Here is a 13142-nt window from a genome sequence, read left to right as displayed (position 1 = left end):
GAAACAAATATTTATCGCAAGAACAAAATTAGGCGGAAGAAAAAAAAAAAAATAAAAACCAATTGTTCAGAGACCAATTGAAGGTCTTTCCACATCAATTTTCAAAGTTATTGAAAACAAGCTAGTTCCTGTTTACTTACAGTTAAAATTTGCATCCAATCATAAGTTTCCTCATTCTGATACGATAAATTAGTGGCTTTTATTTACTTTTGAGTGAAATAAGGAAGATAATTAATTACTTCCGGTGAAGTAAATGTCACTTCCGGTCTCATATGATAGCTTCTTTCGAACTGATTCCAAAAATATATAGTTTCTATATACTTTAGTCTGTAAAACAGGAGATAATTGGCCACTTCCGGTTGATCGTAAGTCACTCGTGGTCATTAGTGAGAAGTTTATGTATCTATATTATAAAATATAAAATACTTCCGGTTTTCTCAAGGTCACTTCCGGTTGTCATTTTTCAAGGTCATATGTCACCCAACCTTTTGTAAAAGGTCATATGGCTTTGTAATGAAACAAGTAGAAGTAAAAATCAATTAACCTTATAATTAAACATTTCAGGGACAGTAACTCCTATAAGATGACATTGGATTGTTTCAGACCAAATGTAACATATCTTCATTACAATAAAGCAAACATTTTGCACTTGTTCTTTTATATATACCTTTAAAAGTGTTTGAGAAAATGCAAAAATAAGCAAAAGTCAAAATTTAGAACTTGACCTTGACCTTTGACCTTGACCTCATTTTCTTAGTTAGGACCTAGGGACCTCAAATAAAAAGTTCCAGGGTTATATGGTTAAAGGTTTATAAGTAAAAAAATCATACCGACAAATTTATTTTGTAAAGGTAGATAACTCCTATAAAATTTCATCGAATCGCTTCGATCCAAATTAGCCAAAAATTCCTTAACGAACAATTTTGAAAAGAATTTTGTCGATATCTTTTTTTGTTATGAAGGAGATGCACACACTTGATAAACAGTGAATAGGGAGATAACTCTTACATTGAAAAGTGTTCGTCTTAGCAGGGTGAAATTTAAAAGCGCATAAACTGTACGATACAATATGAGAAATATCTAAGCGACATATTGCGAAACAAAAATTTCAAAAGTTGGCGGAAAAGAAAAAAAAAAAAAAAAATAATTAAAAACCAATTGTTCAAAGAACAATTGAAGGTCTTTCCACATCAATTTCCTAAATAATTGATAGGAAGCTACTTCTGGTTTACTCAAAGTTATTAATAGCGTCAAAGTATAGATTTCTTCATACTGATTCAATAAATAAATGGTTTCTATATACTTTTGCCTGAAATAAGGGAGATAATTTCCAACTTCCGGTTTAGAAAATGTCACTTCCGGTCTAATATGATAGCTTTATTCACACTGATTCCAAAAATAAATAGTTTGTATATAGATTCCAAAAATATATAGTTTGTATATACTTATGCCTGTAATAAGGAAGATAATATGCTACTTCCGGTTTATTAAATGTCACTTCCGGTCTCAAATGATAGGTTAACCTATGATCATTCAAAAAATATATGGTTTCTAGGTACTTTTCCATGAAATAAGTGCAAAAAATACTACTTCCGGTTCACTCAAGGTCACTTCCGGTTTACTTTTTTCAAGGTCATATGTCAACCAACAGTTTGCAAAAGACCCTATGGCTTTATCATGTACCAAGTTGGAGTAATAATCAATTAACCTTAAATTGAATCATTTCAGGGACAATAACTCCTATAAGATATCATAGGATTGTTTCAGACCAAATGTATCATATCTTAATCACAATTAAGCAAACATTTTGCACTAGTTCTTTAATTTGTAATTTTAAAAGTGACAGAGGAGATTAAATAACAAGGAAAAGTCAAAATTTAGAATATGACCTTGGCCTCAATTTCATTTAAATGAACCAAGGAACTCAAATCAATATACCTTAGGTATCTATCACTTACCATTCATGCTATACATTTATATATCCCTTATGTCAAATACAGAAGGGGAAATAACTCTCATATGGAGTTTACGTATTGCTTCGGTCAAAATTGGACAAAACATCCTGAGGATATAACGAGCAATTTGGTAAAATAAATTTGTCGCTTTCTTTTACGGTTACGGAGGAGATGCACACACAAAGGAAAACAGTGTTCGGGGAGATAACTCCTACAAAGAAAAGTATTCGGTTAAGCAGGGTCAATTTCAAAGGGGCATAAACTGTTCAATATCATATACGAAACATCTAAGTGACATCTTGCCAAACAAAAATTTATCGCAAGAACAAAATTTGGCGGAAGAAAAAAAAATAATTGATGAGAAGCTAATTCTGGTTTACTCAAAGCTACTATTGGCGTCCAATCATAGGTTTCTTCATACTGATTCAATAAACATATGGTTTCTATAGACTTTTGCCTGAAATAAGGGAGATGATCGTCAACTACCGGTTTAGACAATGTCACTTCCGGTCTCATATGATAGCTTTATTTACACTGATTCCAAAAATATATGGTTTATATATACTTTTGCCTGTAAAAAGGGAGATAATTGGCTACTTCCGGTTTAGGAATTGTCACTTCCGGTCTCATATGATAGATTTATTTACACTGATTCCAAAAATATATGGTTTATATATACTTTTGCCTGTAAAAAGGGAGATAATTGGCTACTTCCGGTTTAGAAAATTTCACTTTCGGTCTCATATGATAGCTTTATTTACACTGATTCCAAAAATAAATGGTTTATATATACTTATGCCTGTAATAAGGGAGATAATATGCTACTTCTGGTTTATAAAATATCACTTCCAGTCTCAAATGATAGATTAATGTATGACCATTCAAAAAATATATGGTTTCTATGTACTTCTACATGAAATAAGTGCAAAAATGACTACTTCCGGTTCCCTCAAGGTCACTTCCGGTTAACATTTTCAAGGTCATATGTCACCCAACATTTTGCAAAAGATCTTATGGCTTTATCATGTACCAAGTTGGAGTAAAAATCAATTAACCTTAAATTGAATCATTTCAGGGACAATAACTCATATAAGATATCATTGGATTATTTTAGACCAAATGTATCATATCTTAATCATAATTAAGCAAACATTTTGCACTAGTTCTTTAATTTGTAATTTTAAAAGTGACAGAGGAGATCAAATAACAAGGAAAAGTCAAAATTTAGAATATGACCTTGACCTTTGACCTTGGCCTCAATTTCATTTTAATGAACCAAGGAACTCAAATCAATATACCTTAGGTCTCTATCACTTACCATTCATGCTATACATTTATATATCCCTTATGTCAAATACAGAAGGGGAAATAACTCTCATATGGAGTTTACGTATCGCTTCGGTCAAAATTGGACAAAACATCCTGAGGATATAACGAGCAATTTGGTAAAATAAATTTGTCTCTTTCTTTTACGGTTACGGAGGAGATGCGTGTACAAGGAAAACAGTGTTCGGGGAGATAACTCCTACAAAGAAAATTATTTGGTTTCGCAGGGTAAATTTCAAAGGCGCATAAACTGTTCGATATCATATACCAAATATCTAAGCGACATATTGCGAAACAAATATTTATCGCAAGAACAAAATTAGGCGGAAGAAAAAAAAAAATAATCAGAAGAAAACCAATAGGTCTTTCCACAGAAAATTGGAAAGACCTAATAATCAGAACAAATACAATAGGTCTTTCCACAGAAAAGTGGAAAGACCTAATAATCAGAACAAATACAATAGGTCTTTCCACAGAAAAGTGGAAAGACCTAATAATCAGAAGAAAACCAATAGGTCTTTCCACAGAAAAGTGGAAAGACCTAATAATCAGAAGAAAACCAATAGGTCTTTCCACAGAAAAGTGGAAAGACCTAATAAACGAATAAAAAAAAAAAACGAAAAACGAAAAACAAATATGATAGACACCGACCAACGACTTCGGACAGGCACATACACAATGTGGCGTTGTCAAACATGTTTGAGAGCGCTTAACCGTCCACCTAACCTGGGACAGTAGTGTAAAAGCACACCAAAATAACAAACTATACAATTTGTTGAAAAAGGGTAGACTTATTTGATCGACAAAAAGCACAAAAAAACAACTAAACTAACAAAAAGACTAGAAACAAAGTACTGATCTAAGAACATGTTCTTTATTTTTTAAATGCAAAATTAATTTACATAACCGAGTACAGTTCAAATATAATAAATCAAATTACAAATAGACAAAAGTGGGAGTGGAAAACACACTGAGAATCGCATTCATTCCAAATGGAATGAGATGAGGACAGTAAAAGCAGTATGAGTTATGGATACACTATCCCTCATACAACCCCAAGGTAATATATAGTCGTAGGTGAGACGACTGAAAACATGACAAAACCAGCAATAATGTCAAATTGCTGATTAATGAACTTTTACAAATTGTGACTTGGATGGAGAGTTGTCTCATTTGCACTCATACCACATCTTATATCTATGTGAGATTTTTTGTGACAGTGAACATATCTCTGAATTTTTGTGGTGCTCAGTCTTCAGTTTTTTAAGTGGTTTATAGTAGTCTGTTGTTTGAACTTTGGTTGTTTTTAGGTTTTTTTTACATGGCGTTGTCAGTTTGTCTACGACTTATGAGTTACACTATCTCTTTGGTATCTTCTGCCTCTCTTTTACTCCTATGAAATATGAAGAGTTGTTAAAAAATGAAAACAACAACTACAAATAATAGTTAATACCATCGAAATTGTACATGCTAAACGTTTAAGCAATAAACAACAAATATTTTTACATCCTGGTATATTTGATGAGTTTAATGTACATAAAGAAGATATAATATTAATATTCATCTCTACAAATATAATTCTTTATAAAATCTGTTCTATCTACTTCATTTTATACAGTGTATACAGCAAATGAATATGTTGAAATGAAATGTAAAAGAAAATACTTTGCATTGAAAAGTTGTTTTACAAATGATATCATGCATCTATCACAGTCCAAATGGTATTAGTAAATTATCCCAGATATTGTTGGTACAAATATCGTATCAAGCAATTTTGCTATATTTCCCATGCTGTTTTCATCATTTTCACAAACTCTTCATCTGTATCTATATAAGCACCTACTCCGCTGTAGTAATTGGTAAATTCTTCTTTGGTCACCTAGGTAACATAAAGGTTAAGTCAAACAATGCAATATAAAAAATATAATACTTGAATTATTACCAAGCTTCTATTAATAACTCATATTTGCTATGTATTGTCATTTACTGTGTGGTGAATATTTATCCTGATATTTCTTTGTGCGAAAATTTCTTCTACTAAAAGAAATATGAGACAACAGAAAAATAATTTCAGCTTTTTGAATTTGTACTCACAATTTTTTTTTAAAGGTAAAAATTATTTTATCGTCCTACTTAGGCAACATTCACTCGCACCCTTTTTTTAAATTTGAAAAGAAATAAAATAAGTAATAACATTAACAGTACCAATTTTGTTGAACTAAATGCGATTTCGACAATAAATGTCTCTTCAAGGTTCTCGAGGCTACATTATTTCAGTATCCAAAACCTCACACAAACGTTTAAGAGCTGATTAAAACAAAAAAGGAACAAAAGTACAGCAAAGTCCAGTCAAGAAATTAGGGCTTAGCATTAGGAAGATAAATTCTTTGATTTAAAATTAAGGGCATGCGATACAGTTTTGATCGCACGGTTATTTTTTACAAGCTATTTTTAATCTAAATGATTCAAGTATGTTATTCAACATATACCTTAATGTGTTACTTTAAGAGATAAATAGGGTCGGAATTTTAGACATTTACTCAAAATCTATGGTTCTTAAACATTTATTTTCTCTGGCAAACATACTTAACTTTTTTTGTTTCAAAAGGTAAACGCAACTGAATTTTTCCTAAAACATTTGAAATGTCTTATAAACATAAGTTTGCTCTACATCTTTGGAAAGAATTCATTCTTTTTAAATTCTCACGATTTTAGAAAAAAACCGTCATTGTTGCTCTATATCAATCTAAATTAAAAAAAATTCATATGTGATCTGTTCATAACAATTGGTACAAAAAATCTTCATACATAATCAAGCCAAATATCATTTGAAACATATACTTTAAGTCAATGATTAAAATCAGTCGAAAAATGCATTCTTTCACTATATGTCACAGTTGAAGTCTTGATAGATAGCATTTTACGTAAGTGACGTCATTAACTCCTCTGTAACTGTATCGTATGCCTAAAATGTCTCTTCAGTGATGCACGAGGCCAACTATTTGAAAATCCAAAATAAATTACAAAATTGAAGAGCTGATCAAACCAAATCAGGACAAAAATCAAAATATAAATTTATTTAGCAAGACATCATTTTAATATTTTAGTCTAGAGAACAGACTAATGGCCAGTTCCCTATGAAGTTATATATCACTTAACGCCAGGGCCATTTTGAAAAGATTTTTAAATGTTAATTGATATTTTCTAAGTTCATTTGTATACTTTGATGTTCTTGTAATACTATAAAATTTGCAGTATTTATCATGAAACAATAAATATTATTGTTAGTCCAAATCAAAACCTAAACTTACTGGACGCAAATAGATGCAGTACAAATTAGATACAAAGTCTCTATTCAAAAGAGAGGCGAAAGATACCAAAGGGACATTCAAACTCACAAGTCGAAAATAAACTGACAACGCCATGGCTAAAAAAGAAAAAGACAAACAGACAAACAATAGTACACTAGACAACATAGAAAACTAAAGACTGAGCACCACGAACCCCACCAAAAACTGATCCTGCTTCACATGTATAATTTCAATTATATATCAAATGCTACATTCTATTTCATTAATAGATGTTGACCCACAGATTAAATTAATTCAAAGGGAAACTGGTCATACCTATTTTATTACAATTTCGCTCGATAACACCACTGTTGTTCACCACAAAAATAAACTGCTATGACCTTATGTTAGTAAACATACCAGAATTATAATATTATAATAATAATAAGTGGTTGATTTAATTTTTCATTTCTATAAAATACATTATTCGAATGTTGTGTCTATGCACGATTTGAGGTGCCAATCTTTGTTATTTTTTCTTATTGAATTATGAAAAAAGTAAGTGGCATTATTCGTATCAAACGAAACATCTAAGTGGGTAAGACTTGAATAGGAGTAGAAATTCTTATGCATGTAAGAAAGCCAGATGCATAAGGGAAAAAAAACCAAAAATGTGTTTTTACCGTTCCGTCTTTTACTCCCTGGTCAAACACATCAAGAAATGTTCTGAGAATTTGGTCTTCTGTCATTTCTCCATTTAGATATTTAGGGTGATGTTTAACACTGTAAACACCCTTCAGATCTTCAAGAGTAATTACGCCGTCACCAGTTTTGTCAAACTTGGCAAATGCTTCATTGATGATCGAGATCCTCGTCTGTGACATAGGAGGCTGTTGGGTAAAATTAGAATAGAAACCAAAAAATTAAAATGTAAAAACAAAGATTTCAATTTGATAAAACAATGAGTGTCTTTGTTGTTTTAAAAGAGCTCACTAATTCATATAGGTAATCTTGTACTTCATCAAATTAGAAAAAAATTCTAGCAGGCGTGTTTGCATGTTTTCATCCGTATACTAGAGTAGATGTTTACGGGTATCTTTGACATTCCAATACTGTTCCAAGAATCTTCATTCGATTTGTTGTCGTCTACAAATATAGTAACCGGTATGGACAGTGCATCACTTATAAATTTTACCCCATACACCTTCCCAATCTATCTCCTTATGCTCCATGTACAAAGAAATCCTAACTGGGTGGGGAAGGGGTGTGGATGAAATAGCACTGTAAAAACTTTGTATGAATTCTAAGGCAAAGTAGTGATATGGTACATTTGAAAAGGGTCAAAAATTAAAACTTCTGAAGCTGTCAAATTGAATATTTTTTTTTAAAATATATATATTTATTTTTTGTTGAGACGCTTTAGGCGACAAAAATTTCTTTTCAAGATTGAAATTTGTGGAAAATATCCCTCCTGAACATGATAGATCTGTTTAATTATACCCACCATCAATAGAGATGGTCAAATAGAATAGTCGAAATTTAATGCAATATTTTTTTCTTTATCAAGACTTTAACAAAAACAGTCACATCAAATCATGCTCACAAATCAAATAATCAAGCTAACGTTATGGTTTAAAATAAGGCATAATAGTTTTGGCAAATACCACGGCAAAGAGAAAAAAAAACCTTATTGTTGTGCATATACTACCGATATGGTGAAATAGGAAAAAACTTAATGTGGTAACAGAAAATAAATTTTAAAAAATGCAAAAGTTATCAAACTACCAAAACATAAGATATTGATATAAGGTGTTTTTGATGGTAAGTATAATCACTGACTTAATAACTTAAAAAAATAAATAGAAATGCTACCATAGTACAATTAACGAAAGGAATCGTGGAATTGAAGACACGGTATTGCTATTCTAACCTTAATGATATTTCTGCTTTAAGTAATCAACAGAAGAGGGCGTATGCACTCAAATCCCCGCCACTTTCTTAAGGTCTCCATCCTAAGTCAGGAGCCTGTATTTCGGTCGTAATTGTCTTATTTGGATTTCGTTTGTTGTTTTAGCATATTCAAGCCGTAGTTTTTCTCTTTAACATTGTTTCGAATTTTTTTATGTCGAGGCCTTTTATAGCTTACTATACCATATTGGTTTTGCTCATTGTTGATGGTCGTACGGTGCCCATAACTGTTTAAATCCGCATCGAATTAAATAAGTATTGGCAATCACATCACATCTCCTTATATTTATTTTCAATTCGTTTCCCTCAATGTGTTTATAGAAATTTATGCATGTTGAAAGTTTTTTTCCAATTTTTAATCATTTTTTTTAATTAAAACTTATCATGCACTTTAAAAACCTCCATACTCATTGTGCTTATGAGTTCTTTCTTTATAATAATTACCCTTAGTGCTTCTAGGAATTCGTCAAACAGAATTCCATGTTGGCCATCTTTGTCAATGTAGCTAAATAACTCTTCTACCGAACTTTCGGGAAAGCTAAGGCCAAAGTCCTTTAGGCCATCTCCGAATTCCTTAAGACTTAGCCAATTACTATGATCGACGTCCATATTTCGGAAAGTTCTAGAAGTAAATTAATATACATTAAAGACAAAACAGTAAATAATATCCTGTTCCATACATTCAGCTAAACATTACATCAACTTGGCTGCACGTTTTCACGTTTTCGATGACTAAAATGTGCATATGTTAATCATGATTTGTATGCATCACTTGTATGAAGCAAATGGGTACAAAGCATTTCTGATTTTGTATTCGTTCGTCAGGTCTTACATCTCAAGATAACCTGTCAGGTTTAAATATGTGACAACTAAACTATTGGTTTTCTCCATAGAATGGCCTAGTGTTATACAGGGCTAATATCCCAATTTTTTTTTATACTTCGTCTGAGGAAGAGATGCGAAAGATGCCAAAGGGACATTCAAACTCATGAGTCGAAAACAAACTGACAGCGCCATTGCAAAAAACAAAAAACGACCAAAAGACAAAAAACAGTATACAAAACAACACAGAAAACAAAAACTGAACCTTCGCCAAACAATGTTAGATCTTAAAATTTGTTATCTCCGTCAGCGGGATTTGCTTCTGTGATATTGTGACAACACTGCATGCACTGTGTCCAACGCCCTGTACCACTAGAGAACTTTACTATATAAAATATAGCTTTCTTTATTCGAGTTATGTCATTCCTCTTCGTCTTTATCCAGGGTTGTGACACAGTACATGATGTGTTTTCTACTATATATTTTGATTTCTGAATTAAAGGGACCAAAACGTTGCCTTATCATAATTTCTCCTTTTGTTGACGCACTCTTTTCATTGGGAGATATCCAGTACCTTTTTTATAATTTTGGTGGATAATACTTAATTCTAACACATTAACAGGAACTACTGTATGGATATTCTTACACCAGGTATTTAGGCAATACAAATTTGTTGTTGTATTTAAGTTACTGGAACTTTATTCTTATAACGATTCTTTTATATATATATATATATATATATATATATATATATATATATATATATATATAAGTCTAAATTGAAAACAACGTTCAAACCTATGATTGCTTTGGATAAAAACCACAATTTTTATACGTGTGCATGCAAAACAAATTTCTTGTTAGAAGGGTCTAAATACAACACAAACAACATTTTCAAAAAGACCAAAAAAATGAAAAAGTATATTTTAACAAAACGCATTTGACTAACAGGTCGAACAACAAATGTTCTTAAACCCTGTTGACTGCCATTGGCGATTGCCAAATAAACGGATCACCGATGTAATAAATGGATCTTAATTATAAATTTAATTCTAAACAGAAAGCTATAAACTTGCGGAAAAGATGGTATACCGCAAACAAAAGGTGCAAAGGTTTTTGTACACCATATCCGGATTTCGACAATTAATGTCTCTTCAGTAATGTTAGGAATCGAAACGGTATTTGGAAAGCCATACAATTTACCTCAATTTAGGATTGATTCTTGAATATATATATATATATATATATATATATATAATTACTGAATAATAGCCAACGATAAATCTTACGGGGCGATGGATCATATAATTATGATACAGTTCACTACAAAATATAATATTTAACCAGTCTAAAAGGGTACAACATCACCAAAAAATAACAATAAAATGAACATATGTAAATATAAATATTTCGGATAACAGATATCCTTCATCAGTATGATCACGATGTAAAATGAATTTTATCAACCTATTCTGATTATAAAACTATAGCAATCTTGAATTCTATACAAAAAAACAGTTTTACCAGAACATCATAGAGACGCTAGTACAATTCTAAAATTTCCAAACACGGCGCAATCGACATACCTAAAATAAAAATAGTAATAATTTGCGATATGAGCTTGCACAACTTAAAAATGCCAAAGGTGACGACAGCTAAGATGTTACAACAACTGCGTGGAAATACATTCCCAATAAACAACACTAACCGATCTAAGCTTGTATAATATTTCAAATTTGACAACGGTAGAGTAATTAAAACAGTGGCTGCGTATTCAAACACCCCACATAAATAGCAGTTTGATAATGATAAGAAAAATAATTGAACGTGACTGCGTACTTTTACATCCATCCCAAATGAGAAGAACCCTGTAATTAAAACAAGTATAATTAAAAAATTCCTTAAAAATGTAGGAGTCTAGTACAGAAGCCGGAGTTACTGGAAACAAGTGATGGCAGGAAAATAAGTGATGGCAGTAAAATGAGTGATGGTAGGGAAAATGAGTGAAACATTCTATGTTTTTTTCATTTATGGCCTCTGGGGAAACTGTCCTTAGCTTTCTTATCCAAAACCTTTCATGAGCAAGTCTGTCGGCCCTTGACCAACCCTCGTTGTTCTGTTGATATGACACCGTCCTTTATAGATGTAGTAGTATCAACAGACCTCTACTGTAAACCTACAGATAAACATCAGTACCTTTCTCCCCAAAGCTGTCACCCAAAACACTGTACAAAAAGTATCCCGTACAGTCAAGCTCTCAGAATAAGGAAGATTTGCTCCTCTGAGGAGGCTGTCACTAAACGGTTACAGGAAATTCGCGGATTCTTGACCAAACGAGGTTATAAAACATGGGACATAGATAAGGGGTTGTGCGTGCCAACAATAACAGCCGCAATGACATGTTACAGTACAAACAGAAGAGTCGCAGTAAAATAGTTCCGTTTGTTTTAACATACAATCCTGCCTTTACTAACTTTTCACGTTTGATCCGTGCTAACTGGCAAATTATTGCCAAGCACCCAAAATTATCCAAGACCTTTCCCAATCCTCCTGTCATAGCTTTTTGAAGACCAACAAATCTGAAAGACTTATTTGTGAGAGCTGACGTCTCCTCTAATAAAAGCGGTTCAACTGCAGGATGGTGCAAGTCGTGTGGTAACAGACGATGTCTGACTTGCCAACAAATACTAAATACTCAAACGTTTACTTGCCACTCCACTGGGTCTGTGTACACTATATTTTGTAATGTAACTTGCAAAACCCAAAATGTTGTATACCTTCTTGAGTGTCGATGTGGCATGCAGTATGTTGGCGAAATAGAACAGCCATTCAACAAACGCATGAATGGTCATCGAAGTGACTACACCTGCAAGCCTGACCTCCCCGTAAGTCGTCATTTGAGATCACCCGGGCACGCCCAAGCTGATCTCAGAAACCTTACCATCACAATCATAGACCACAACGAGGGTTGGTCAAGGCCCGACAGACTTGCTCGAGAAAGGTTTTGGATAAGAAAGCTAAGGACAGTTTCCCCAGAGGGCATACACGAAAAAACATAGAATGTTTCACTCATTTTCCCTACCATCACTCATTGTACTTCCATCACTTATTTTCCTGCCATCACTTGTTTCCAGTAACTCCGGCTTCTGTACTAGACTCCTACAGTTTTAAGGAATTTTTTAATTATACTAGTTTTAATTACAGGGTTCTACTCATTTGGGATGGATGTAAAAGTACGCAGTCACGTTCAATTATTTTTCTTATCATTATCAAACTGCTATTTATTTGGGGTGTTTAAATACGCAGCCACTGTTTTAATAACTCTACCGTTGTCAAATTTGAAATATTATACAAGCTTAGATCGGTTAGTGTTGTTTATTGGGAATGTATTTCCACGCAGTTGTTGTAACATCTTAACTGTCGTCACCTTTGGAATTTTAAAGTTGTGCAAGCTCATATCGCAAATTATTACTATTTTTATTTTAGGTATGTCGATTGCGCCGTGTTTGGAAATTTTAGAATTGTACTAGCGTCTCTATGATGCTCTGGTAAAACTGTTTTTTGTATAGAATTCAAGATTGCTATAGTTTTATAATCAGAATAGGTTGATAAAATTCATTTTACATCGTGATCATACTGATGAAGGATATCTGTTATCCGAAATATTTATATTTACATATGTTCATTTTATTGTAATTTTTTGGTGATGTTGTACCCTTTTAGACTGGTTATATATTATATTTTGTAGTGAACTGTATCATAATTATATGATCCATCGCCC

At 32.4% G+C, this 13142-nt stretch overlaps 1 protein-coding gene across 4 annotated transcripts in view; it reads right to left on the bottom strand.

The window, feature by feature from the left end:
- The window catches only part of LOC127738421 (calcyphosin-like protein), a 58642-nt gene that overhangs the window by 28491 nt on the left and 17009 nt on the right, over positions 1–13142 (bottom strand). For 2 of the 4 annotated variants that reach the window (XM_052249665.1, XM_052249668.1), the window contains exon 2: positions 8984–9161. In XM_052249665.1, the coding sequence (XP_052105625.1) occupies positions 8984–9161 (178 nt within the window). Of the gene's footprint in view, positions 1–4136; positions 5161–7254; positions 7462–8983; positions 9162–13142 lie in introns of those variants that run through there. The other 2 variants (XM_052249666.1, XM_052249667.1) reach the window with 2 other exon arrangements.

This window comes from Mytilus californianus, unplaced genomic scaffold (genome assembly GCF_021869535.1).
Source record: "Mytilus californianus isolate M0D057914Y unplaced genomic scaffold, xbMytCali1.0.p SCAF_4, whole genome shotgun sequence".
NCBI classification, from domain to species: Eukaryota; Metazoa; Mollusca; class Bivalvia; order Mytilida; family Mytilidae; genus Mytilus; species Mytilus californianus.
The sequence above is the reverse complement of the archived record's forward strand: the minus strand, read 5'-3'. Positions and strand labels throughout refer to the sequence as shown.